Source organism: Hylobates moloch, unplaced genomic scaffold (genome assembly GCF_009828535.3).
Source record: "Hylobates moloch isolate HMO894 unplaced genomic scaffold, HMol_V3 SCAFFOLD_21, whole genome shotgun sequence".
Lineage (NCBI taxonomy): Eukaryota > Metazoa > Chordata > Mammalia > Primates > Hylobatidae > Hylobates > Hylobates moloch.
The window spans coordinates 19614180-19639688 of record NW_026652296.1 but is presented as its reverse complement, the minus strand read 5'-3'; the positions used below and the strand labels follow the sequence as shown (position 1 = coordinate 19639688).

Here is a 25509-nt window from a genome sequence, read left to right as displayed (position 1 = left end):
CATAAGTTCTGAATTGTCTCAAAATTCACACTAGCTTTTTGAGTTTGATTGCCCAGAGTAGCAGCACTCCCTCATTTGCTGCCTTATTTAATTTTTTTTCCTTTTCTCCATCCCTATTTCAGAGGACAGAATAGACAGAAAAGGAGCTTGAATATTTAACATCCCTATAGATTTCATAGTGAGTGGGGGAGGAAGTAACACTGCAGAATCCAGAGTTCCCAGGCCATGCTGACTGATGCTGTGGCTTCAAACAGAATTGGGAGGCTTCTGTTTTGGATTCCTAGAAATTGCATAAGGGTCAAAAGGCTGGTGGGCGCAGTGGCTCACACCTGTAATCCTAGCACTTTGGGAGGCCGAGGCAGGTGGATCACGAGGTCAAGAGATCGAGACCATCCTGGCCAATGTGGTGAAACCCCGTCTCTACTAAAAATATATATAAAAAAAAAATTAACCAGGCGTGGTGGCGGGCACCTGTAGTCCCAGCTACTCCGGAGGCTGAGGCAGGAGAATCACTTGAACCAGGGAGGCGGAGCTTGCAGTGAGCCAAAATTGCATCACTGCACTCCAGCCTGGCGACAGAGCGCGGCGAGACTGTCTCAAAAAAAAAAAAAAAAAAAAAAACAACGAAATTGTGTAAGCGTCATGTCTCTTCATTTATGCTCATCTTTTTTCTTTCTTTCCTGGGCAGCTTGCTCTGAGAGCAGGCAATGAAAAGGAGGAAGGAGAAACAGCAGACACCGTGGGTTGCTGCTCACTTCGTGTGGAGCACATCAATCTACACCCAGAGTTGGATGGTCAGGAATATGTGGTAGAGTTTGACTTCCTCGGGAAGGACTCCATCAGATACTATAACAAGGTCCCTGTTGAGAAACGAGTAAGTTAATGTACCCGTACTGTCTGGCTTGTTTTTCATTATTCAGCAAGCATGGGTTGACTGCTTTTTTGTGTGCTCTGCACTTTGCTGGGCACCAGCAAAAGTGACTTGAGACAGGCATTGTGGCACATGCCACTACTCAGAAGGCTGAGACAGGAGAATCACTGGAGACCGAAAGTTTGAGGCTGTAGTGTGCTGTGATCACACCTGTGAATAGCCACTGTACTCCAGCCTGGGCAAAATAGTGAGACTTTGCCTCTCAAATTAAAAATAAATGAAAGGGGGGAGAGGTATTATTTGATATCTTGTGTACCTCCTTTTAGTCACTGTCCTGCCCTGTGCTACCTTCCTGGTAAGGAGTGGCCTTCTCCTATAGCAGTATTCAATGGAGCATGCTGTAGAATAGGCCCTTAGAGCAAACTCAGCATATAATTTAACTATATCTTAGTATCTCCTGGTCCTGTGGCACATTTGTCACTTTTCATCTTTGCTCAGCCTCTCTCCAACTCCTGACTCAGAGAAAGGTTAATGTTAGTCCCCAGATCTCTGAGCCCATCACTGAAGAGGGTACTACAGCTCCAAAGTCCCAACCTAATCTTTTCCATAGTATTGGGCTTGAACCAGAGACCTGTAGTGTGCAGGATCCTAATAATCCAGCCCACCAGCAGTCCTCTTCTTATAAAGACACCTCTTCTCATAAGGACACCATAATCAGTAATCAGGCTTTGCTGGCTGTGGAAGTACTCTGGACAGATTAGATAACAGTATGTATCAATGTAAATTTTTGAAGCTGATACTGTGTAAATGTAAGGGAATATCTGTTTTTAGAACATACACAATGAAATATTTAGGACCATATTGTAAGTACGTACTTATAAATGTACTTTAGGACCATATTGTAAGTAAGTGCTTATAAATGGCTCAGAACAAATAATTATGTGTATATATCTGTAAATATACACATGGAGAGAGAGAGAGCATACATGCGCAATGTGCAAATGATGAATGGGGTAAAATGTTAACCGTGAATCTCAGTGATGGATGTATGCGTGTTTCCTTGTGCCTTTTTCTTTGCAAGTTTCTTTAAGTTTGGGGTTATTTCTAAAGTTAGGATTTTTTCAAAGAGTAATAATTAGGATTCACTTATATCTTTTAGGTTTTTAAGAACCTACAACTATTTATGGAGAACAAGCAGCCCGAGGATGATCTTTTTGATAGACTCAATGTGAGTAGACAAAGCACACAATGTTGAAGGGATTCCCAACCAGAGCCTCACAGTAGCTAAAGGGGAGGGTTGCTGGCAGATGACTTGGGCTCTCCCTTTAGCCTGGCCTGCTCTGTGGCATCCCATACACCCTCTCTTCCTCCTTCTGAGCTCACGGTGAATCTGTAGTCAAGAGAAGACACATCTGCTGCAGAACAACTGCTAAAGCACTCAGGGTCGGGGGTAGATGAGCCCTACCTTTTATCCTTCCCTGCTCCTGCAGAGCTTTCCCTTCACTGGATGCCCAGCCACCCCTGCTGGAGACCCAAAACCTGTCCCTGATATCTTAATAGGGAAGGACAAATTTGCTTTATTGGTCTGTTAAGCCCACCAACCTGGGCCAGGCTTGGTGGCTTACGCCTGTTATCCCAGCACTTTGAGAGGTCAAGTAGGGCAGATCCCTTGAGGTCAGGAGTTTGAGACCAGCCTGGGCAACATGGCAAAACCATTATCCAGGTGTGGTAGTCCACACCTATAATGCCAGCTGCTTAGGAGCCTCAGAAGGATTGCATGAGCCCGGGAGGTGGAGGCGGCAGTGAACCGAGATTGTACCACTACACTCCAGGCTGGGTGTCAGAGTGAGACCCTGTCATACACACACACAAAGATTGAAATACTTCATAGAGAGGCATCATGTAACCCTGTATTCTGGAATTCTTTTCCTCTTTCCCTAACTTCCCACTTGTAGGGCAATAAACTTGACAAGACTGTGAATGCACTGGCATAAATTACTCCTAGGGCTGCCAGAAGGAGCAGGTAGTATAGCTTTGACCTAAATCTCTGTTGCTTTGTCCCCTCCAGACTGGTATTCTGAATAAGCATCTTCAGGATCTCATGGAGGGCTTGACAGCCAAGGTATTCCGAACATACAATGCCTCCATCACGCTACAGCAGCAGCTAAAAGAACTCACAGCCCGTAAGTATTGCTTGGCCAGACAGGGCCCACACCCCTACTAATGGTATCCGGTGATCTTGCTTAGCTAAGTCCTAGAGTCAGTTCTACTTTTTTTCCCTACCATTGTGGTCAGACACTTTTTCCCTTTAGACCTCTAGTAGTGAGCTAATGCTTTGTTGTATAAACATAGGATCAGTGCTGTTTCCCCCTTCCCACCCCGACTTCAAGATTAATTTCATGGAATGCTGACAGCTTTTCACCTGCTATAAAAATGCCTGCATTTGTGTTTTATACATATATTACTTAAAAGCCCACAGAGTGAAGACAGTGCTGTGATGTTCTGTTAAATTGGAGAGAGTAAAGTTGTCATGGTTACCAGAAAAATACAGAAACAAGTCCTTTCCTTGAGGTTTCTGTCATTTTTTTCCCATAAGAGAGTAGATACTTTCTATAGCTGATTTTTAGAATATTATCACCAAGATCCATGGGCTTTTTTTTCCTGGAGCTCAGTCACTATTGAATTTCTACTGCCCTCTGTAAATAAGTCAGATGGCCTTAGAATATGAACCAGAAAAGCCAGAGGTAGCTATGTTGAGGGTCAGTATTTTAAGGTGGTATAAAGAATGCTACACTATACAAATAAAAACAATTTTTTTGGATGGCATTTTTAATTTTTCTTTTTAAATAAGATACTACCAGGCCATGTGCGGTGGCTCACACCTGTAATTCCAACACTTGGGTAGCCGAGGCAGGAGAATCACTTGAACCCAGGAGTCCAGACCAGCCTGGACGATGTAGTGAGACCTCGTCTTTACTAACATTTCTAAAAATTAGGCAGGTGTGGTGGTGTGCACCTGTCGTCCCAGCTACCTGGGAGGCTGAGCCCAGGAGTTTAGGGCTGTAATGAGCTACGACTATACCACCTCACTCCAGCTTGGGTGACAGAGTGAGACCCTATCTGTAAAATAATAATAATAACCGTAATAATACTACCAACTGTGGCTTAAATTTTTTTATTTTTTTTTGAGACGGAGTCTCACTGTCACCCAGGTTGGAGTGCAGTGATGCGATCTCAGCTCACTGCAAGCTCCGCCCCCCGGGGTTCATGCCATTCTCCTGCCTCCGCCTCCCGAGTAGCTGGGACTACAGGCGCCCGCCACCTCATCCGGCTAATTTTTTGTATTTTTAGTATAGACGGGGTTCACCGTGTTAGCCAGGATGGTCTCGATCTCCTGACGTCGTGATTCGCCTGCCTCGGCCTCCCAAAGTGCTGGGATTACAGGTGTGAGCCACCGTGCCCAGCCAAAATTTTTAAACTTTTAACACCCCTTCAGTTCCTCATTCTGTTCTGGCTACATTGGGTGGAGAGGTGGGGAGGTAGGGAGTGGCCAGTATAGAACTTATGAATATGGGCAACAAACCATAGTAATATCAGCAGCACCTATGATGAGCATATGGGTGGGGAGGAAGCAAGGAGATGAAGGGTCCCTAGCCAAGTTCCCTGAGTAAAAAGAAAGGTGTAGATTTTATTATATTACTTAGACTCAGAGTTCCTCTTGTGATAGGAATTTACCCAGGCCAAGCTTACATATAAACGTCCTACTATCATTTTCTTAAGACTATTGACTCAAATTTTGACCTTAGTCTTTGGGGGCAACTTGAATTAATCATCTGAGTAAGATAAGGGCCAGGAAAATCATGGGGACGAGGCACTGGGGGAAGACATACTGTGTGTTCACTTTTGGTGCACAAACTGACCCTCTCGCTACCATGTTCCTTTCTTTACAGCGGATGAGAATGTCCCAGCGAAGATCCTTTCTTATAATCGTGCCAATCGAGCTGTTGCAATTCTTTGTAACCATCAGAGGGCACCACCAAAAACTTTTGAGAAGTCTATGATGAACTTGCAAACTAAGGTATCTTGGATAAAATGAAGGGAACTGTGTCTGCTGTGGGCAGATCATCTGCAAATGAGAGGATTCAGGGCTGACATATCAGCAGGCCAGTTCTGGGTCTACCGTAGAAGGTCTATGCTAAACATAAACAAATGGAAATATGATAGTAGTTAATCTCTGATCAAGATACTGAATATCAGAGTATCCACTATTCAAGAAATCTTTATTCTACGGATAGAAGTTCTATACTGGCCACTCCCTATTTTGAAAAACTAACTTTGGTATACCTTCTAATTGCTAATTACTGTCCTTATTGTACATGAAGAAAGTGGATTTAAAGAGTCTTCATAATTCCTTGCCACAGCCCAGAAATACAGCCATTTCCAAATTAGATTGTTTCAAACTGAAAAGATGATGAAACAATTATATATTTGAAGTATTTCAAATCCTAGCATAGCTATTTTTATTTTTACGCATTCCATGTGAATCATGTTTTTATATAGTTCATCATCAAACATCTGTTGAATACTGGCCATGTGCCAGACAAATTGCTGCCCTAGAGGGAAAGACTGGTGTGCAAATAGGTGCTATTCCTTGTCCTTGAGCCTCTTTCCTCCTCCTAACTCCGCCTGGTACTGAGCTTTTAAACCATAAGGCACTTAACATTTGATGATGAACATTTTTGTGTTGGCAGTGACTTCATAACTAATTCATCCTAACGTGGTGGTCCACAGTGAGAATTTGCAGATATTTCATTATAGAACAGATACACAGGGTTAAAAAGGAAACAAATTATATTGAAATACAGTTATCAAAATACATTTTAAAGTCCGATAATAAATGTGCTTCCTTATTAAGGTCTTGAGGTGGCCTGTAGTAAATTTCAAGGTAGTAATTAATTAATATCAATGATACTTTAAGATTTCTGCAGCAATTCAAATATGAAATGAAAATGTCTAACATCTATTGATGATAAAGTCATAGGTGCTGCTGCTATTACTATGGTTTGTTCTGCATATTCATAACTGAAGAAGAAATACTAAGTTTCAGGTAGAAGCTGGGTGCAGTGGCTCACACCTGTAATCTCAGCATTTTGGGAGGTTGAGGTGGGAGGATCACTTGAGCTGAGTAATTCAAGACCAACCTGGGCAACATAGTGAGACCCTGTCTCTATTAAAAATTTAAAAATAAATATAAATAAGTTCCAAAAAGAGGTTATTGAAATTATAGATTTTTTTCTCATCCAAGTTCATGGAATTCTATACTTGTACAACTGGAGTTTAAGAACTACTACTATGGAATGAGACTGCATTTTAAGGCCCAGAATGTTTTCCATTTGTTGAGATTTCCTTAAGTACCCATGAGTAATACAGCTGGTTCAAAAGGTACACACAACCTGTAATTTATGCTACAGATGCCATCTGGCTTTCTTGAAGAGATTTACATGTCCACAGTGAATGAATGTACATCCATAGACCTTGAGTCCTTGGATCATATGATTGGCAGGCAAAGAACTCTATAGACGGCCCATCCTAGCAGCTCACATTTGCTGCCACTCTGTTAAATGCTGGTCATCTGGAATTGTTTATTCTCCTCATGTTATCGTTACAAGCCAGAAATAAAAGCATGAATATTCAGGTGCTGTTTACCTAATTCAGGAAAACCCCTCCCAGGAGCATGAGGTGGCCTTTTGTTACTCTCGCTCTGGAACCACTGTTTGGGCAGCCCAGGCTGCCTGCCAGACGAGCCCTCCAAGCCCAGGATTCCTCTCCTGTGTGCCCACAAAGCAAACACACACCCCTGTTTGCCAAGTGAATCAATGGAGTCTTTGATGGTTTGAGAGAATTTGACATAGCCTGCCAATTTAGCATTCACAGAAATGGTTAAAAGATTGTGGTTTGCTACATTTCTATCCTAAAAAGAATCTGGCTAGTGGTGTCTGTGATGCTTTTGTATATAGAATCAGTTCCCTCAGTTTGGCTTTGGACAACATAGATGTTGGAAGTAAGCCATTCATAGTAAAACATATTTAGCGATTCTCTCACAATGGTGGCCTCTGTTTCCAATCTTGGGCTGTGTGTATCTAACAACAAACAATTCTAGGTTCAGTGAGCAGCCCAGTGTGTGTCACACATGTTATTTACTCTGTGGAGGCTGTCTTCACCTCACATAGATGATCATAGGTATGGGGTTCTCCTGCCCTCTGAGCAGCATGAGCTCATTGACAGGGGCTCTAGCTCCATGTTGTTATCCACTGCTGTCTCTAAGCAGGAATCTAAGAAGAACTTAGATTCACCAGGGGTGCTTCAAAGATTCTAACAAGCAAGAAAGGCTGAAACTGCCCTTGTCTCTTCCCTTATAGATATGGATTCCATGAGAGTTCACATGGGAAAAAAAGCTCCACAGCTAAAAGTGTTTTCACATCCATTGAGTGACAACTAAGGTCCTTCCCACCTCAGACCTCTCTCCTTTTTTTTTTTTTGAGACAGAGTCTTGCTCTGTCGCCCAGGCTGGAGTGCAGTGGCGCGATCTCGGCTCACTGCAAGCTCTGCCTCCCGGGTTCACGCCATTCTACTGCCTCAGCCTCCCGAGTAGCTGGGACTACAGGCGCCCGCCACCACGCCTGGCTAATTTTTTGTATTTTTAGTAGAGATGGGGTTTCACCATGTTAGCCAGGATGGTCTCAATCTCCTGACCTCATGATCCGCCCGCCTCAGCCTCCTCAAAGTGCTGGGATTACAGGCGTGAGCCACCGTGCCCGGTGACCTCTCTCCTTTTAATAACAGAATGCCAAAGCTAAGCCCTGCCATGTCCTGGTTTGGGACAGACTGGCTGAGCTCTTTGGCTTCCTGGGTGTCTTTTAATTGCCAGTTTGTAGCCCCTTGAGTACTCTCCTCAGTGCATCCATTTTCCTTGATAAGCTGGCACCACCTTCCCAGAGTACTGGTGGGATCTGAGGAATGAGCTGGGGTTCCCCAGTAGATGCAGGTATCCTGCTTCAGCTTCCTAAAGAGTGGCTCCTACAGTGTTCTTGGAATGAAAGCTAAAAACTGGCACAGGATCTATTTGATAAACAGCTGTCATTTGTAGCCATCCTCCCAGATGTATGACAGCAGAGTGTTCTCTGATGGAAAGATCAGCACCCAGATTCCCAGCCCCAGCGGGTTCCTTTCCCTGAGCCCCTGGTTACTGCCCTATAAAACCCTTGTTTCTTTCAGGATCACTGAAGAACAAATAGTTGAATTCAATAGTCCTTGTGCATCTTCTCCCTGCCTTCATGAAGCCACCCCTTTTTTTTTTTTTTATCTAACCACTGACAGAGACAGCCTGGTCCAGATAACATCTTGGTTTCACCTTCTCAGGTGGAGCCATTTTTCCTCTACAGCTCATAACTTTACCACTATTATTTCCCCTAGATTGATGCCAAGAAGGAACAGCTAGCAGATGCCCGGAGAGACCTGAAAAGTGCTAAGGCTGATGCCAAGGTCATGAAGGATGCAAAGACGAAGAAGTACGTACCTGGTATTGTGAAAGTTGGGGCTGGTAGAGAAAAGTGTGTGCAGCATGTCAGGGCCCCTGGGGCCCTGGCTTTTTGATGGTTTCTGAGGGATGTCTTTTGGAAATCTCTGTACTAGGGCTTTTATTGACTCAAAGTGGCAGGATGGGTACAGTGTGCTCTTGTCTAGAGCCCAGGCCTGGTTCTTGAGGACTCTTGCTATTCTTCTAGGGTAGTAGAGTCAAAGAAGAAGGCTGTCCAGAGACTAGAGGAACAGTTGATGAAGCTGGAAGTTCAAGCCACAGACCGAGAGGAAAATAAACAGATTGCCTTGGGAACCTCCAAACTCAATTATCTGGACCCTAGGATCACAGTGGCTTGGTAAGTGTTGAGCCCTCCTTGAGCTCCTGCTGTTAGCTCGAGAAAGGTGGAGGGGGTTCCGAGAGCACTGGTGGCCTTCACATGCCATTCCTAAGCTGCACACTTTAGTCCTCTGGGGAAACTTCTGGCTTCAGCTGTGTACAAGTTACTCGGGTTGCTGAACCTTGTCTGTAAATGCGTTGCAACATTCTGGTTGCTCCTAAATGGTCAGTGCTGTCATACTGCCTCGTAGTGTATGTTAATGTTTTTAAGAGGCAGGTGCCATCCCTATTCCTAATGGAACTTTAGGACAGGAATGGAAACTCTTAGCTTCTGGAAGAATAGGAAAGAGCCCATCCATCTCTACACTTCAACAAAACTTTTCATTGAATTTTTTTTGCAGTTGAAAGTAGGAACAAGAGATAAAGATGAGAATACAGATCTGAGCAACTTAGGCAGAGGGACCTTTAACAAGGCAGATAAATATTAGGTTTCTCTGTGTGTCACACACACTGTCACATAACATCTGAAACAAGTGGCTTTGTTTTGGAAGATGTTTAGTTTGAGCTGTTAAGTTCTGAGCATAGGTGGAGATATCCTCCCCTATGGCACTTGCTAGTCCAGGCTAAAGGTTCCACCTAGCTCTTTTGTACCTCTTTCTGCTCGTTTTGCCTTGTTTGGTGCTGGAGATTTGGTTAGCTCTTAAAAGGCAATATAGTATAGTGGTTAAGAACATGGAGAAAAACTGCTTGGGTTCAAATTTCAGGTCACTTACCAGCTAGCTGTGTGAGAAAATCAGTAAATTACCTAATGTCTCTACCTTAGTTTCATTTGTACCTTTTTCACTTGTACATCTGCAGAAGCACCTACTTTAGAGATCACTGCCAAGATTAAATGAGTTGATCACATAAAACCTTTAGAACATGCTTGGTGCACTATTAATTTGCATCCTCACTAGACAGATGTGAAAGAGAAGATGGAACATCTGACCCTGGGCCTCAGATATGGGCCATTGCTGAGTCACCCTAATCCCCCCCCCCCACTTATTTCTCCTTTGTTTGCAGGTGCAAGAAGTGGGGTGTCCCAATTGAGAAGATTTACAACAAAACCCAGCGGGAAAAGTTTGCCTGGGCCATTGACATGGCTGATGAAGACTACGAGTTTTAGCCAGTCTCAAGAGGCAGAGTTCTGTGAAAAGGAACAGTGTGGTTTGGGAAAGATGGATAAACTGAGCCTCGCTTGCCCTCGTGCCTGGGGGAGAGAGGCAGCAAGTCTTAACAAACCAACATCTTTGCGAAAAGATAAACCTGGAGATATTATAAGGGAGAGCTGAGCCAGTTGTCCTATGGACAACTTATTTAAAAATATTTCAGATATCAAAATTCTAGCTGTATGATTTGTTTTGAATTTTGTTTTTATTTTCAAGAGGGCAAGTGGATGGGAATTTGTCAGCGTTGTACCAGGCAAATTCACTGTTTCACTGAAATGTTTGGATTCTCTTAGCTACTGTATGCAAAGTCCGATTATATTGGTGCGTTTTTACAGTTAGGGTTTTGCAATAACTTCTATATTTTAATAGAAATAAATTCCTAAACTCCCTCCCCTCTCCCCCATTTCAGGAATTTAAAATTAAGTAGAACAAAAAACCCAGCGCACCTGTTAGAGTCGTCACTCTATTGTCATGGGGATCAATTTTCATTAAACTTGAAGCAGTCGTGGCTTTGGCAGTGTTTTGGTTCAGACACCTGTTCACAGAAAAGCATGATGGGAAAATACTTCCTGACTTGAGTGTTCCTTTTTAAATGTGAATTTTTATTTCTTTTTAATTATTTTAAAATATTTAAACCTTTTTCTGGATCTTAAAGATCGTGTAGATTGGGGTTGGGGAGGGATGAAGGGCGAGTGAGTCTAAGGATAATGAAATAATCAGTGACTGAAACCATTTTCCCATCATCCTTTGTTCTGAGCATTCGCTGTACCCTTTAAGATATCCATCATTTTCTTTTTAACCCTAATCTTTCACTTGAAAGATTTTATTGTATAAAAAGTTCCACAGGTCAATAAATTTAGAGGAAAATGAGTATTTGGTCCAAAAAAAGGAAAAATAATCAAGATTTTAGGGCTTTTATTTTTTCTTTTGTAATTGTGTAAAAAATGGAAAAAAAACATAAAAAGCAGAATTTTAATGTGAAAGACATTTTTGCTATAATCATTAGTTTTAGAGGCATTGTTAGTTTAGTGTGTGTGCAGAGTCCATTTCCCACATCTTTCCTCAAGTATCTTCTATTTTTATCATGAATTCCCTTTTAATCAACTGTAGGTTATTTAAAATAAATTCCTACAACTTAACGGAAACTTAAGTGTCTGCCTCTTTGTTACAAAGGGCCTCAGGCCAGAGTTGGGGCTGGGACTTAGTGTGAGATGAGGTCTCACCACTCAGGTGCACAAGAGTAGATTCCTCCCAGGAGCAGATAAGGCAGGGCCTGGCCTGGAAAGGGGTGTTGTGTGCCTGTCCTGCTGCTGTGGGTGTGGGTTAAAGGGGATCCAAAGTCCATATCCTTTCCAGGAAAGGAAGGAAGGGTGCAAAAAATCCACAGTAAGAGGTGTGGTGCAAAGACAGCATCAGAGGCCTAGCGTAGGTAAAGTATATTGAGCAGGATGTTGCAGCTGTATTTGAGAGTCAAAGTTTTGGAGAGCTTTCCATGTGTACTGGCCAGAAGCAGAAGGGAGCTGCTTTAGGTTTGCTCACGTGGCTAAGCTTACAATTAGGATGGGGAGAATTAAGGTTCCAGATCCCAGAAGTCCCTTCCCAGGTGGGATGCAAACTTCGCCCTGCATTGACTGCTTAATTGAAAAAGGCAGTGTGGTCTCTGACCACTTTCTGGTGCTCCAGATACCCTAGCTCGCTATGGTCTCTACAAAAATTGTTCCTTTGCTCATCCTAAATTATAGGTAAGTCTGGAATTCAGAATGAAAGTGAGGTCTCTAGGTCAAATGGACTGCAGGGAGCAGGAAGGCCAGAAGGGTCAGAATTGGTAAATTAATGGAAGGGCCCTGGGCCCTCTAGCTTGTTAGCACAAGCAGGTAGGTGTCTTCGGGGAGGCGAACCCATAGTCTCTGTTCTCCCTGAGGCTGGAGGCAGAGCTGGTACTAGGCCCACAACAGAGAATCCTGGAGGTCCTTGGCAGCCTGTATTTTTGTTAACCAGTGAAAGAGGCAGCATTCACCCCAGGGAATAAGGGAGGTTATGTAGCCATCGCTGCTTTGGAGCAGAGAGACTCCAGCCAGGTGTTTTTGAATTCTGTGTTGAAGTAACTGGGCCACTGAATGTAGGGAATACAACAGAGAGGCTCTTTTGGTACCCATTTGATACACTGTGGCTGGTAGGTAAGTAGGTAGGTGTAAGTGGACCTCAGATGCCACAGCTAGTCGGGTAAGGAGGCCTTGCAGGCAGAAGACCTTGCTGATGAACAGGAAGTAATGTCTACCTCTCTGGCAAGGACCTCCCTTGCAAGTCTGAGGGGAGATGCTGGGCAACAAGATGCTGCTCAACACAACTGAGAAGGGCATCCCAGACAGTGGCAGCAGGCCTGGGAGACCAAAGCCAGAGAATGGGAAGCTGACCTGGCCACTGGGGATGAGAGAAGAGGCTGAACCGGTAAGTGGGGGCCAGATGTAAAGGGCCTTGAAGATATGCTTGACCCAGGAGTCAAGAGTAAACTTACCCACTTGCCTAGTCCAGTAGGTTTTACTTCCAGCCACGTCCAAGAACAGGCCAGATGGGCAGGGTCTGAGAAACTCCCTCCCATCAGGCCTTTCTATGATGCCCGAGTTCAGTGTGGGCAAAGGGCTTCCACGTGCTACCCAAGCCAGATATCTGTGTACTGACTTGGCTTTTCTCTTCTCTTACCTTCACCTCCCATCCCCCAAATCTGGCCAGCAAGTCCTGTCTGTCCATTCTCCCTGCCAAAAGCTGTCAAATTTCAGACCTCTGCTACATTAAAACATGAAAAAAAAAAAAACCTTCACAACCCTCAGCCCTTTCCAGCCACTACCTTTCCCTTTTTTCCCAAACAAGCACCTGCAATGAGTCATCACCATCCAGTCATTCCCCCACCCACTGCAACTAGCTTCTGTCCCATGAGCCCACAATTCCTTCTCTTTCACTCTGACCACTATCGCCAATGACTAAATGACCAAACCAATACACGGGCTCTCCATTCTGCGTCTTACTTAGAGTCTTTGTGGCACTGGACACTGTTGGCCACTCCTTCCATCATTTTGAGGGTACAATGATTTTTAGCAACTTTGCTGAGTGGTGCAACTATTAACCATGTCAATTTTAGAACATTTTCATCTCCCTGTAGGATCCCTTATGCTCATTTACAGTTAATCCACATTCCCACTCCCGGCCTCCACTAAACTTTCTAAATTTGCATTCTGAACATTTCATGTAAATGGAATCATTCAATAGGTGACCACTCCCTTCTCTCTGGTTTTCACAATGCCACCCTCTCCTGGTTTTACGCCTGTCCCTATCAGGCTTTTTCTGAGTCACCTCTTCTATCAGGTCCTAAGTGCCATGATTCTTACCTCAGCGTAGTTGATTTCCTTTGCACCTAAAGGTAATGACTCCTCTTTCTCTCTAGCCTAGAGCCCTTTTCTAAGCTCCAGACTCACATTATCAACTACACCTCTGCAGGGCCTATCTACGAGCACCTCAATCTCAGCCTCTCTAGAACTGAGCTCAGTACTCACCACCCCAAGCCTGTTGGGCCTGAGTTTCACATCTCAGGGAAGGGCACCAGATCCTCTGTCCCCCAACCCAGAAACTAGGGTAGCCACCATCCTTTACTCTTCTCATTTCCACACCCAGTAAATTACTCCAAAATCATCTCAATACCATAAAATTTTTTTCTGAAAAAATTTTACTCCTTAGAAATTCTTCAAATAATAAGACACTGTCAACTTGTTTTGAACCAAAAAGCACTTTTTAGAGAAAACACATTACCCTGAAATGATCTGAGTCAGGCCAGTTTTGGATGCTTGTAAGTAGTCCCCTGATAAAAATCAGTAAACAAGGAGACAAATTTAACATAGACTTAGTAATTATTTTTCACAATCCCAAGAATTCCATTTAAACAAGCCTCTTAGAGATCACAAAATAGCAAAGCCTTTTTTAGATTTTATAATTGTACTGTGTGTGTATATATACACACACACACACACACACACGCACACACAATTTTTTTTTTTTCAGACGGAGTCTAGCTCTGTCACCCAGGCTGGAGTGCAGTGGTGCAATCTTGGCTCACTGCAACCTCTGCCTCCTGGGTACAAACCATTCTCCTGCCTCAGCCTCCTGCCACCATGTCCAGCTAATTTTTGTATTTTTCGTAAAGATGGGGTTTCACCATGTTGGCCAGGCTGGTCTCAAACTCCTGACCTCGTGATCTTCCCACCTCAGCCTCCCAAAGTGCTGGGATTACAGGGGTGAGCCACCGTTCCTGGCCCACACAAATGTTTTTAAAGGAGTCTTTTAGGCCAGGAGCAGTAGCTCATGCCTGTAATCCCAGCAGTTTGGGAGGCCAAGGCAGAAAGATCACTTGAGCCTGGGAGCCCAAGGCTGCAGTGAGCTATGACTGTAACACTGCACTCCAGATTATTAGGTGAGAGTGAGATTCTATCTATACACACACACACACCACACAGTCTTAGAAAAATTGAGATAGTAATGGATAACATAAGAGTTGAGGTTTGGGTCAAAATAATATGGGAGGGGTTAGTGGGTAGAATTTGGCATGAAACAAGAGTGGCCACCAATTCATTATTGAAGCTAGATGATGGGTACGTGGGCATTCACTATACTATACACTTAGACACATTTGAGATTTTTCTTTTTTTGAGACAGAGTCTTGCTCTGTTGCCCAGGCTGGAGTGCAGTGGCACAATCTCGGCTCACTGCAACCTCTGCCTCCCAGGTTCAAACAATTCTCCTGCCTTAGCCTCCTGAGTAGCTGGGATTACAGGCATGTGCCACTTGTAATACTAATTTTTTTGTATTTTTAGTAGAGACCGGGTTTCACCATGTTGGCCAGGCTGGTCTCAAACTCCTGACCTCAGGTGATCTGCCCACCTCAGCCTCCCAAAGTGCTGGGATTACAGGTGTGAGCCGCTGCACCTGGCCCAGCCACCATACCTGGCCCAGCCACCATACCTGGCCAAGATTTTTCTTTAAAAATGTCTTTTTTATTTAGACACAGGGTCTCACCTCTGTTGCCAAGGCTGGACTACACTGGTGTGATCATAGCTCACTACAGCCTTGAACTCCTGGGCTCAAACAATCCTCCCACTTCAACTTCCTGAAGAGCTGAGACTACAGGTGCATGCTACCATGCCTGGCTAATTTTTTTATTTTTATATTTTTAGAGACAAGGCCTCATTATGTTTCCCAGGCTGGTCTCCAACTCTTGGGGTCAAGTAATCTTCCTGTCTCAGCATCCCCAGATACTGATATTATAGGTGTGAGCTACCATGCCCAGCAGAGATTTTTCATAACATGTTTAAAGCAATACAGTAACTGGTTATTTTGAAGATTATTAGTATATATCCATAGAGGAATTGAGGGGGAAAAAACAATATCTTAATGTTATACTAAAAGGTAATTATGCTTACGTTACAATTTTCAGTGATAACATCACATACTAATTCAGAAGGTATTCCCTTTGCTGCAACATGGATGAATCTAAATAACATTATGCTGAACGCAGACACAAGAGTACATACTGTATGATTCCATTTATGTGAAATTCCAGAATAGGCAAAACTAATCTGTAGTGACAGAAAGTCAGTCAGTGGTTGCTGGATGGGGACAGAGGAGACTGACTGCAAAGGGGCACCAGGAAACATTTTGGGGTGATGGAAATAGTCTCTATCTTGATTGGGTGGAGGTTACATGAGGGTATACATTTGTCAAAGCACAAATTTTACACTTAAAAATGGATGTATTTTAAATGTAAATTATTCCTCAACAAAAATTATTTTTTAAGTAAAAAAAAATCTAAGTAAAAAAAGTTGGCCAGGCACGGTGGCTCACGCCTGTAATCTCAGCACTCTGGGAGGCCAAGGCGCATGGATCACCTGAGGTCAGGAGTTCAAGACCACTCTGGCCATGATGAAACCCCATCTCTACTAAAAATACAAAAAATTAGCCGAGCATGGTGGTGCACGCCTGTAATCCCAGCTACTCGGGAGGTTGAGGCAGGAGAATCACTTGAACCCGGGAGGTGGAGGCTGCAGTAAGCCGAGATCACACCATTGCACTCTCCAGCCTGGGCAACAAGAGTGAAACTCTGTCTCAAAAAAAAAAAAAAAAAAAAGTTGTTTGCTCTCTCTCTCAACTTAGAAGGGAGGGAAAGTGATGATACGCTTTAAGAGATTCTATTAGATGACTCAAAAAGCGACTCATGGTGAAAATACAGAAATCCAAGATTCATGTAAAGAGTTGAATATAATTTACTGAAAATGTGAGTGTGGGAAAAATCAATATTCATGAATCAATATATCGTTTTAAATATGTGATTTAAAGTATGTACATGTAAGTAAACTATTATATGTGGACATTTGCATCTCTAAAAAGTTTATATTTTAGTTGCAAAAAAAAAAAAATAACCCACAAAACAACTTGGAGTGACCCTATCATGAAAATGAGTGTTTGCCTTGTATCTGGAGTGGCCATCTCTTTCAGGCATATACAGTCTCTCACTTTGCTCTACCTCCACAGACACCAACAGGTTTCAATAAAGCCAAGTGTCCTTTCTCAGTGCTCCAAGGCCCCCATCACACTGAATTGTCATGGTCTGTTGGCATTTCTGTACCCACTGCTGGAGTGAGAAATTGTTCTGACTCAGCTGTGCTGTCTTAGTGCTCTAGAGGATGCATTGGTGAAGCGTGTTGCAAGGAGGAGAGAGAAAAACAGAAAAGTGCAGGTCTTCCCTGGCCTGGGCTTTCCCCTTCTCTTCCTTTATTGCCATATGTTGCCTCAGTGACACAATCACAGTGTCCCTGCCACCTTTCAGAAGAAGGTACATCTGCAGCCCAGCTGGAGAACCTCAACATTTGGGTCCCACTGCGGGGGCCAATCAGCAGAGATACACCAAGGTCAATGGAGAGAGCAGTCCCTGGGAGCAGCCAAGCCAGGTGTGATTTTGCCTTGAGAGAAAACACGAGGCTCTTGAGGGACAGATAATACATCCCAGGTGAGGAGGAAAGCAGGTGGACATGACCTAAGAAGTGTGAGGCCTGATGACTAAGTTGGAGCCACAGATAGATTTGGGGGCCAGGGGTCAGGAGCCTAAACAGCAGGTTGTGGGTGGAGTTCAAGGTGCACTGAGGTTAGTTCTTAGGAAGTAGTGCTGGCTGTGTGCTGAGGTGCAGGCTGGCTCACAAACCCAGAGGAGCGGGGCTGTTCAGATGTCTAACACGAGAAACAGTAAAAATTAAAGAATGGTTTAGTCTGGGTGCAGTGGCTCACGCCTGTAATCCCTGCGCTTTGGGAGGCTGCAGTGGGTGGATCACCTGAGGTCAGGAGTTCGAGACCAACCTGGCCAACATGATGAAACCCCGTCTCTACTAAAAACACAAAAAAATTAGCTGGGCATGGTGGCATGCACCTGTAATCCCAGCTACTCAGGAGGCTGAGGCAGGAGACTTGCTTGAACCCAGGAGGCGGAGGTTGCAATGAACTGAGATCGCGCCACTGCACTCCAGCCTGGACAACAAGAGTAAAAAAAAAAAAAAACCTCCGTCTCAAAAAAAAAAAAAAAAGAATGGTTTAAAGAAAAAGGACAATGTTTTACACATGGATCAAATTAGACACTGCAAGACTATAAATCTGCTCCCTTCTAATGTAAAAAGGGCTTCACTGAGCTATACTTGTGTATTATGCCTTTGATATTCACTCAAGGCCATTACAAGGAACAAATGAAAACAGCATCAGCATTTGCTATTAACCAGTTGAGAACATTCTCCACTATTTCAATTAAATAAGTATCCAGGTAAGAAACTTCTTTTATAATTTAACCCCAGAAATTTTTTTTACTCCAAAGAACCAGTGAACAGAATAGAAAGTGTTATTGTTTTGGCTATCAGGAAGCTCAGCCATGTTTAATTCTCAATCACATCAGCTACATTAACCCATAAACCATATTATCGTCCTCCTCCTTATAATCTCATCTCCTATTTCTATATTTTGTTCTCTATTTTTAAGTACTCAAAACATTTTTTAAAGGGCTGAAAAAGAATACATTTGTGGTAGACATAGCAACGTGCCACCCAGATCCCCTTCAAGGAAGGACTTGTTGACCCAACCATTGGGAGAGCTGTCAGCAGAAAATCTTTAGCTGTCAGCCCCTCGAAGATCATCTTGGCTGCAGAGTGCCATCTGGCCCAGGCTAGGCTCTTCCCAGGACATTACGACTCCTTTCCAGGCTAGTGCCAGACAACAGAGATCCTGGGGGTTGGCTGAGACTGTCATCAGGCCTGCGTCTCAGTTTAGTTTTCCCTGTGCCCACTTCCGTTTCTTTCCAGTACCTCCCAGAGTGTTGATCCCAGGGCCACTCCCCAACAAACATGCTGTACACTAACCTGTCACAGAGTCCGCATCCAAAGAACCCAACATGTGATAGCACTGAATCAAAAGAGACTCAGGAGACTGAGGCAGGAGAACTGCTTGAACTCGGGAGGCGGAGATTGCAGTGAGCCAAGATTGTGCCATTGCACGCCAGCCTGGTTGATGAGAGAGAAACTCTGTCTCAAAAAAAAAAAAAAAAAAAAAAAGAGAGAAAACATATCAGGTAGGGATATTCTACAAAGGAGAAAGGATATACAGTAAAGTGTTCATACGCACATGGGAAGCAAAACAGCATTGACTCTGGGGCCAGACTACCTGGGTTTGAATCCTGCCTTTTAGCTCTGTGCCTCAGTTTTTTCATCTGGAAAATGGGGATAATAAGAGCACTTATAGGGCTGTAATGAGGAAGAAATGAGACAATGTGGATAAGGCAGTTCCACAGTGTTTACTATATGCCAACCACTGTTCTAAGTGGCCATTTAATGAACAGCTGTGAGGCCAAACCCACAGGTCCCGAGGGGCAGTTGGGCTGGGACTCTCCCCAGACTCTGGGCACAGGCACAGGTACAGTGTAGGCCAGGGCATGCCGAAGCATGTATGTTCACAGAAATAGGCCTGAGCAGGGCTAGCATGGGTTACGTCACAGGCGTGTGCCTTGTGTGGGTGCTGGGCTGCTCCTCCCAGACAGCGCAGCTGCACGTATTGCCATTCACACCCACGCACCCATATATATGCTGAGCTGGGGGAAGCCCACACAGACCACACCCTCTGTGTGCCCTGTTTTTCCTGCACTTCCTTTGGTGGAAGGAGGCACCTGAGGCCTGGGATGCTGGCCCAGAAGTCCCAGGAGGAAATGGGCACTGTTCCCTGATTACAGGCCTGGCAACGGGCTGAAAACTCAAGCTCTTGTTGGCAGGGATTTCTTGAGCCCCTGGAGGTCCAGACCCAGAGGCAAAAGTAAAAGCAAGGAAGCCTTACCCTGCATGTTAGGAAGCTCCCCAAAAAATGGAGAAACAGATGTAAAAAGTGCATCAGAGCCCACAGGCTGCCCGAGTCAGCACAGGAAGCTCAATGAGGGCTGCAGCACTTAGGAGGGTGCCTCCTGTAAAAAACAGGATCAGACAGCCAGAGAGGGGCCCCATTCAGCCCCTGTCTGCCTTCCTGGCCTCATCACTCTCTATCCCCTCCTCAGTCAGGAAACTCTAGCTTTGTAACCCTAAATTCAACAACCTCTTCCTGGCCTCAGGGCCTTTGTACATGCTGTTACCTCTACTTGGAATGTACTTTTCTCCAACCCACCTTTAATAATTCACCTCGCCATCGACTCACTTCCTTTAGACCTCTGCTGAGGTCTGAAGTGATCTCAACCCAATGTTTTTCCTTCTAGCCCTCATCATAATTGTCTTTATGTAACAGAGTGTTTATTTAATATCTGAACTCCCGGAGAGCTGGCGCTGGGTCTCTCTTGTGCTCCTCATGTTGTCAATGCCCAACACAGAGAAGAGCAGGGTCCACAGAACTTCAAGCCTCAGCCAGTTCAAGCCACACTCTGAGCATTCACGTTCTGCTGGATTCCCTGTGCCCAAGGCCAGCGGTGAGCATGCCTCCCCTCACCCATGCTAATTAACCAGATAGCCTCCATGCCCACTGACTACTGACCACCAGGACTTACCTAAGCCAGTGGATCTCCTGTGAGGCAGAAAACTCATGGAGTCAGGCCGACTTGGGTTCTAATTCCCACCTAGTTATGTTAGTTATGTGGCTTTGGGGCAAACTGTAGAACTTCTCTGAATCTCTGTTTCCTCATCAGTAAATTGTGGACCATCATTCCTGATTAGAGGATAATTATGAGGATCAGGTGTGACCACAGGTGCACGCCTTCAGCACAGGGTCTACGCTAGCTCCCTCCCGCCCACGTAAAGGCCTGCCACTAGGTGGCAGTCCATCTCAGCTACCCCACCACTCCTTACACCACAGAAGCTGGCTAGGACAAAGTGTCCCAATGTCATGCTGAATTCTGAGCTTCTTAGGGGATGCACTTGAGTCAATCAACGTTAACACACAAGTTTCCACTACAGCAAGACAAAGTCAGAAGCAGCAGCCCCAGGTCACTATCCAGCTGAGTGGGTTGCCTGAGCACACACTCTTACATACTTACAAACTCTAGTCTAGTCCTACTATCTCACAAATCCCAGGAAGCCTGGCTCTTTCTCTGGCATCAGCTGGAAGCTCTGTTGGGCTTCTCACCTCTGAAATGCAGTAAGTTGTCCTGCTGTGTCTGGCAGCCGACCCACTGCCTGGCTCAACATGTCAGACAGGCTCCACCGCGACCGTGGGTGTCCTCAATTTTGGCGGTGCTGACAAGGGTAGATAGATTGCAGGGGTGAGTTTCAAGAATGGCTTCAGAAAGACGAAGAGTATGAATTATATTCCATAACCAGAAAAAGGCCTTGTGGCTGGAGAATGGAGAGTGAAGGATCACTTGTGAGAGATGAAACTGGTGAGATGGGCAGGTCACATAGAACCTGCTAGGCCAAGCAGGGAGTATGGATTTTAGGTGCAATGGGAATTCATGGAGGGTTTTAGGCTGGATGTAGGGGATCATGATTTAATTTCATTTTAAAGATTTAAAGCATGATAGATCCAGGCAAAACCAAACAAGATGAGTAGTCTGGGTGACACGAGATGGGGCCTTCAGCTTGTGGGCTAACTGAACAGGTCTTGATGGATTGGAGGTGAGGCAGAGGGAGGAATCAAAGTTAGCTGCAAGGTTTTTGGCCTTCCAACTTAGAGGAGTTTAGCGCCGCGTTCTGAGAAAGTGAAGACTGTGGAAGGACTCGTTTGGGGAGGGAAGGTGAGCTGTCTAAGGGGGGGATGTGGAACATGCAGTGGGATGCTGGGGCCTGGAACGTAGGGGAGATGCAGGTTTGGAATCACCGGTGCCCTGTTGTGAGCAAAGCCAGAGGAAAGAAAGGTCAGGTCGCCTTGGGATCTGGCCTAGCACTGAGTGCAGAGGAAGAGAAGCTTCTGAGATCGAGAGGCAGCGGCCACAGGAGGAGGAGGAAAGCAAGGCGGGGAAAACCAAAGTTCAGAAGAGCATTTGCAGGAGGGGCGCTGCGCGGTAGGGTCTGAACCAGCGCCCCGAATCGGACTCGAGTCCTGCCGCGTGGGGACGGAGCGTGCAGAGGCCCATGCGAGGGACAGACACAAAGGCCCTGGGAGCTGCAGGTCAGACCGCTGGACAGCGCAGCCGCGGACCTAACGCCCCTGCAAGGGGTGCTCACGCTTGGGGGGAACTCTCCGAAAGAGAGGACCACTGAAGGCCACCCTGGCAGCAGGGACGGAACAGACAGACGTGGGTCTGGCCGTCGCCAGAGCGGCCTGCGGGCCAGGGGGGCGGGACATGTCGGCTGTCCATCAGTGCCCGCGACCAATCCGCAGGCAGCCCCGCCCCCGCCCCTCCCGGGAGAGGGCGCGCAGAGGACCCGCCGCCGCCGCCGCCGCCTCCGGTGTGAGGCGGCCCGGCCTGGCTCCCTTCTCCGGGAAGCCCGCCCAGGTAACTGGGTTTGGCCGGGCATTCCCGGAGGACGCGCCACCCCCTCACGTCCCGTCCCGGTCGCTGCATGGGCGGTGTTCGGGACGGACGCGGGGGCTGCGTCTGTGCGGGACCGCGGGCTGGCGGCCGCCCGTGCGAGTACGCCTGACTGACGCGCCGGCCGCGGGGCCTGCGGCCTGTGGGCGGGGCTGCCGTGCGTGACAGGGCCGCTCGTGGCCGCCGGGCTGGGTCCAGGGCCGCGTGAGAAGGCTCTGCGGGACTGAGGGCTGGGTAGGTCGACCGGGAACGGCGCGCGCTCCCGCCGCCATCGCGCCTCCGTCCCCGCCTGCGGCCTGTCTGGGGGTCGCGGGGCGCAGGCGCGGCGGGCCGGCGGGCGGGGGTCCTCCCCACGGGTGCGCGGGCGCCTTTGTTCCAGGCGCGCGAGCGGGGCGGGGCCTCAGGGCAGCCCCGCCCCGTCGCGCTCAGGCCCCGCCCCGTGTCCGCCTGCAGGAGCCGCCGCCGGGTCCCGCTCGTCGGCCGCCTCAGCCTCAGCCCCAACCTCAGCCGCCGCCGTTGCGCCTGCTCCCGGGCCATCCCGGCCTGTGCCGCCGCCGCCCCCAGCGTCGGAGCCATGGCGGGCGCCGCGTCCCCTTGCGCCAACGGCTGCGGGCCCGGCGCGCCCTCGGACGCCGAGGTGCTGCACCTCTGCCGCAGCCTCGAGGTGGGCACCGTCATGACTTTGTTCTACTCCAAGAAGTCGCAGCGACCCGAGCGGAAGACCTTCCAGGTCAAGCTGGAGACGCGCCAGATCACGTGGAGCCGGGGCGCCGACAAGATCGAGGGGGCCAGTAAGTGCGCCCCCTTCCTGCCTGGGCCCGCCGCGCGCGGGGGTCGTGGGAGTCCGGCCCGACTGCTTGCGCCCCGGCCGGCCGCCCCAGCGACTTGGGCAAACTTTCGGGCCCTTCCCAACCCCCTCCGGGCCCCGCCCCCGTTTCGTCTCGGGTGGTCACTGGGGGCGGGGGGCATCCGGGTCCTCGGTCACCTGACAGGACACCCCCCTCCCCCAGCTGGGGGGAGTGTTTCAGGCGCTTTGCCCTGAGGCCTAAAAATCCTCGCAGGCTGGAGACCTGCGGTGCAGGCATCGGGCCCCCCAGACCCTGGGAGTGGTGGCGGCATCGGCGAGGGAAGCTAAGGCAGTGGCCCCCACCCTGCACGGGAACCTGGGGCCTGACCAGACGGTCCCCGCCCACTCTTTCTCCAGAAAGAGCAGTCTGTGAAACTCTCCGGGCCCCCAGGCTGGGCTCTTATTTGCAAAGGAACCTTTGGGTTCCCTAAGTAGAACTTAGGCAGATGTTGGGTAGGGCTGGTCTTGGAGCAGAGCCAGGCCTACTCATCTCCCTCTGGGGGAGAGGGAGGAAGGTGGTCTTGTTTGGTTTGGAAAAGCCTGAGAGAAGCCAGTGCTGGATTTTTTTTTTTTTCCTGCTACTTTTGTCCCAAAGCTGGGTTTTGGAGGCCTATGTGGGTGGACAGACACTCAGTGCCAGGGCAGGGACTCCCCTTGCCCTGGGAAGCACGTTCCCAGGAGATGGGCCCCATAAAGGCCTGCCCCAGCGCCTTGGAGTCAGGTACTCTTCTCAGGAGTGCAGCTGGTTTGTGAGTCTAGCCCTTTGTCCTCTGTCGGGTGGCTTCAGGGAGCGGGAGCGGGAGCGGCTTCTCTTGGTTTCCTGCCTTTTCGCCTTTCCAGGCCTGAGCTTGGCTGCTTTTGCGCTGGTCTCTAGTGGGAGGAGGGAGTTGGGGGATTTTGAAAAACCCCAGATCTTTGAGAGTTGTTCCACTTAGCGCGTGCCTGTGCTGTGGTTGGATGGGCACTCTGCTCTGTCCTCTATTCCTCCGCCTCTCAGTGTGAAGAGATGGTGTGTCTGCAGCTCTAGACTGGGTTGCTTCTTGCAGGGACCCCCGGAGACTGGGGTTAGAGAGACCCAGGCTCAGAACCAGATCTGTGTGAAGGAGGGGGATCAGGAAGTGACACCCCAAGGGGAGGTCCCACACATCTTCTTGGGTATGGTGTGCATGTGTGTAGATAGTTGAGGAGATTGGGAGGAAGGAAGGTCTTGTGGTGAGGCAGCCAACCATCCTCGGCTACAAACTCCAGATCTGACACAGATCTAACGCAGCTGCTCAACTTAGAAATGGCAGCTGCCTTCCTCAGTGCCTCCACTGACCCTGTCAGCCATTGGGAGAACATTTTAGTGACTTGAGAGCCTGTGGATTCCAAAGTAAAGGAAGGATCGACACTGCAAAGAGCTGAGATAACCCTGGGAACATCACTCAGGCATCAGGCTCCAGGCACGGTCCTCTTCGTTGCTGCCTATGCTGTGTTGAGTTGGTGGCACTGGCTGGAAGTTCTCAGAGATCTCCTGGGTAACAGACTGCATTTTAAACCACGCATATTAGCAGGCAATAAATGTAGCACAGTGGTTGATGGCAAGTCTGGATTTGAAGCCCATATATTCGTTGTATGTTTCCCGGCCAGTTACTTACCTTCTCTGAGCCTTGATTTCCTCATGTGTAAAATGGGGATAATAATATATCCAGTATATATGGTTGCTGCAGGATCAAATGAGACAATTCATGTAAAACATCTAGCATTATGTGACACATAAATGTTTAATAAATGTGAGCTGTTATTAGCAATAACATTAACAATAGACCGTGGCTGCCCTTCAAGACCCTGAACTGGGAATGGTGAGGGGGTGAGGTGTGGCTGTAGGTGAGGATGAAGGTGCAGGAAGGGAGGAGGACGGTGACCAAACTCACATTTCACTTAGATTGCTACTCAGAAAAAGGCAGGAAACGGTTTTGTTTTGCCCCAACCCACGTAGAACAGTGTTTGTTTTGCCCACCCACCATGTAGAACTGTGTTTCTGTAGAGAAAGTGTTTGCAGTTGTGCACATTTGACCCCCTTTCTTGTTTGTAAGTTGGGGCCTGAAGAGAAAAGAGGGGTGCAGAGAGGGGATGATTTATCATTCCTCAGGTCTTTGGGGGATGGAGGCAGGCATACAGAAGACCTGATAACCCCCTACCCAGGGGTGAGCAGGTGGGTCAGCCAGAGGTGTACACATTCAGTGATCTCATCAGTTAGCTGGGATTTAACAGGCCTGGAGAGTAGGCAGAGGATGTAGGCGGACCCTGGCTCTTGGATTTTGGGGGCTCAAATTGAAAGGAGCCTGGATGAAAAGTCTGGTCGATGCTCGTGTGTTCAGGCTTTACTAATGGAGGCTTCCACTGAAGCCCTGCCCTGCTTCTCCCCATTCGTGGGCTCTCGTTGGTGGGTTCTGATCCCTGCGGCCTCTGAGGAGGTTGGACTGCCAGCCGGGTTTTCTGCCACCTGGACTCTTGCCCAAGCACCTCAGGTATCTAGCCTTTCCTGCTGACCCTACCAGGGTACCAGCAGTGCCTGAAGCCTGGCCTAAGAGAGAGACACTGTGCTACCTTCAGGGTGTTGGTAGACCTGAGGGAGAGACAGTGTGGTTTAAGGAGCACTCATATGTAAGACCT

At 47.3% G+C, this 25509-nt stretch overlaps 2 protein-coding genes and 1 non-coding gene across 5 annotated transcripts in view; 2 read left to right on the top strand and 1 right to left on the bottom strand.

Moving 5' to 3' along the window:
- The window catches only part of TOP1 (DNA topoisomerase I), a 95916-nt gene extending 84777 nt beyond the window's left edge, over positions 1-11139 (top strand). For both annotated transcript variants that reach the window (XM_032142397.2, XM_032142398.2), the window contains 7 exons: positions 689-874; positions 2031-2099; positions 2940-3054; positions 4822-4949; positions 8345-8439; positions 8656-8805; positions 9849-11139. In XM_032142397.2, the coding sequence (XP_031998288.1) occupies positions 689-874; positions 2031-2099; positions 2940-3054; positions 4822-4949; positions 8345-8439; positions 8656-8805; positions 9849-9951 (846 nt within the window). In that variant the 3' untranslated portion in view covers positions 9952-11139. The remainder of the gene's footprint in view (positions 1-688; positions 875-2030; positions 2100-2939; positions 3055-4821; positions 4950-8344; positions 8440-8655; positions 8806-9848) is intronic.
- On the bottom strand, positions 761-21792 carry LOC116461414 (uncharacterized). The gene is made up of 4 exons (XR_009211445.1): positions 20663-21792; positions 20088-20245; positions 18430-18591; positions 761-860 (listed from the first exon to the last, which is right to left on the bottom strand). It is a non-coding gene; the product is annotated as an uncharacterized LOC116461414 (transcript).
- A 320-nt stretch (positions 21793-22112) lies between these two features.
- PLCG1 (phospholipase C gamma 1) overlaps positions 22113-25509 on the top strand; it is a 38989-nt gene continuing 35592 nt past the window's right edge. For both annotated transcript variants that reach the window (XM_032142387.2, XM_032142386.2), the window contains exons 1-2: positions 22113-22241; positions 22461-22798. In XM_032142387.2, coding sequence (XP_031998278.1) covers positions 22582-22798 — 217 coding nt within the window. In that variant the 5' untranslated portion in view covers positions 22113-22241; positions 22461-22581. The remainder of the gene's footprint in view (positions 22242-22460; positions 22799-25509) is intronic.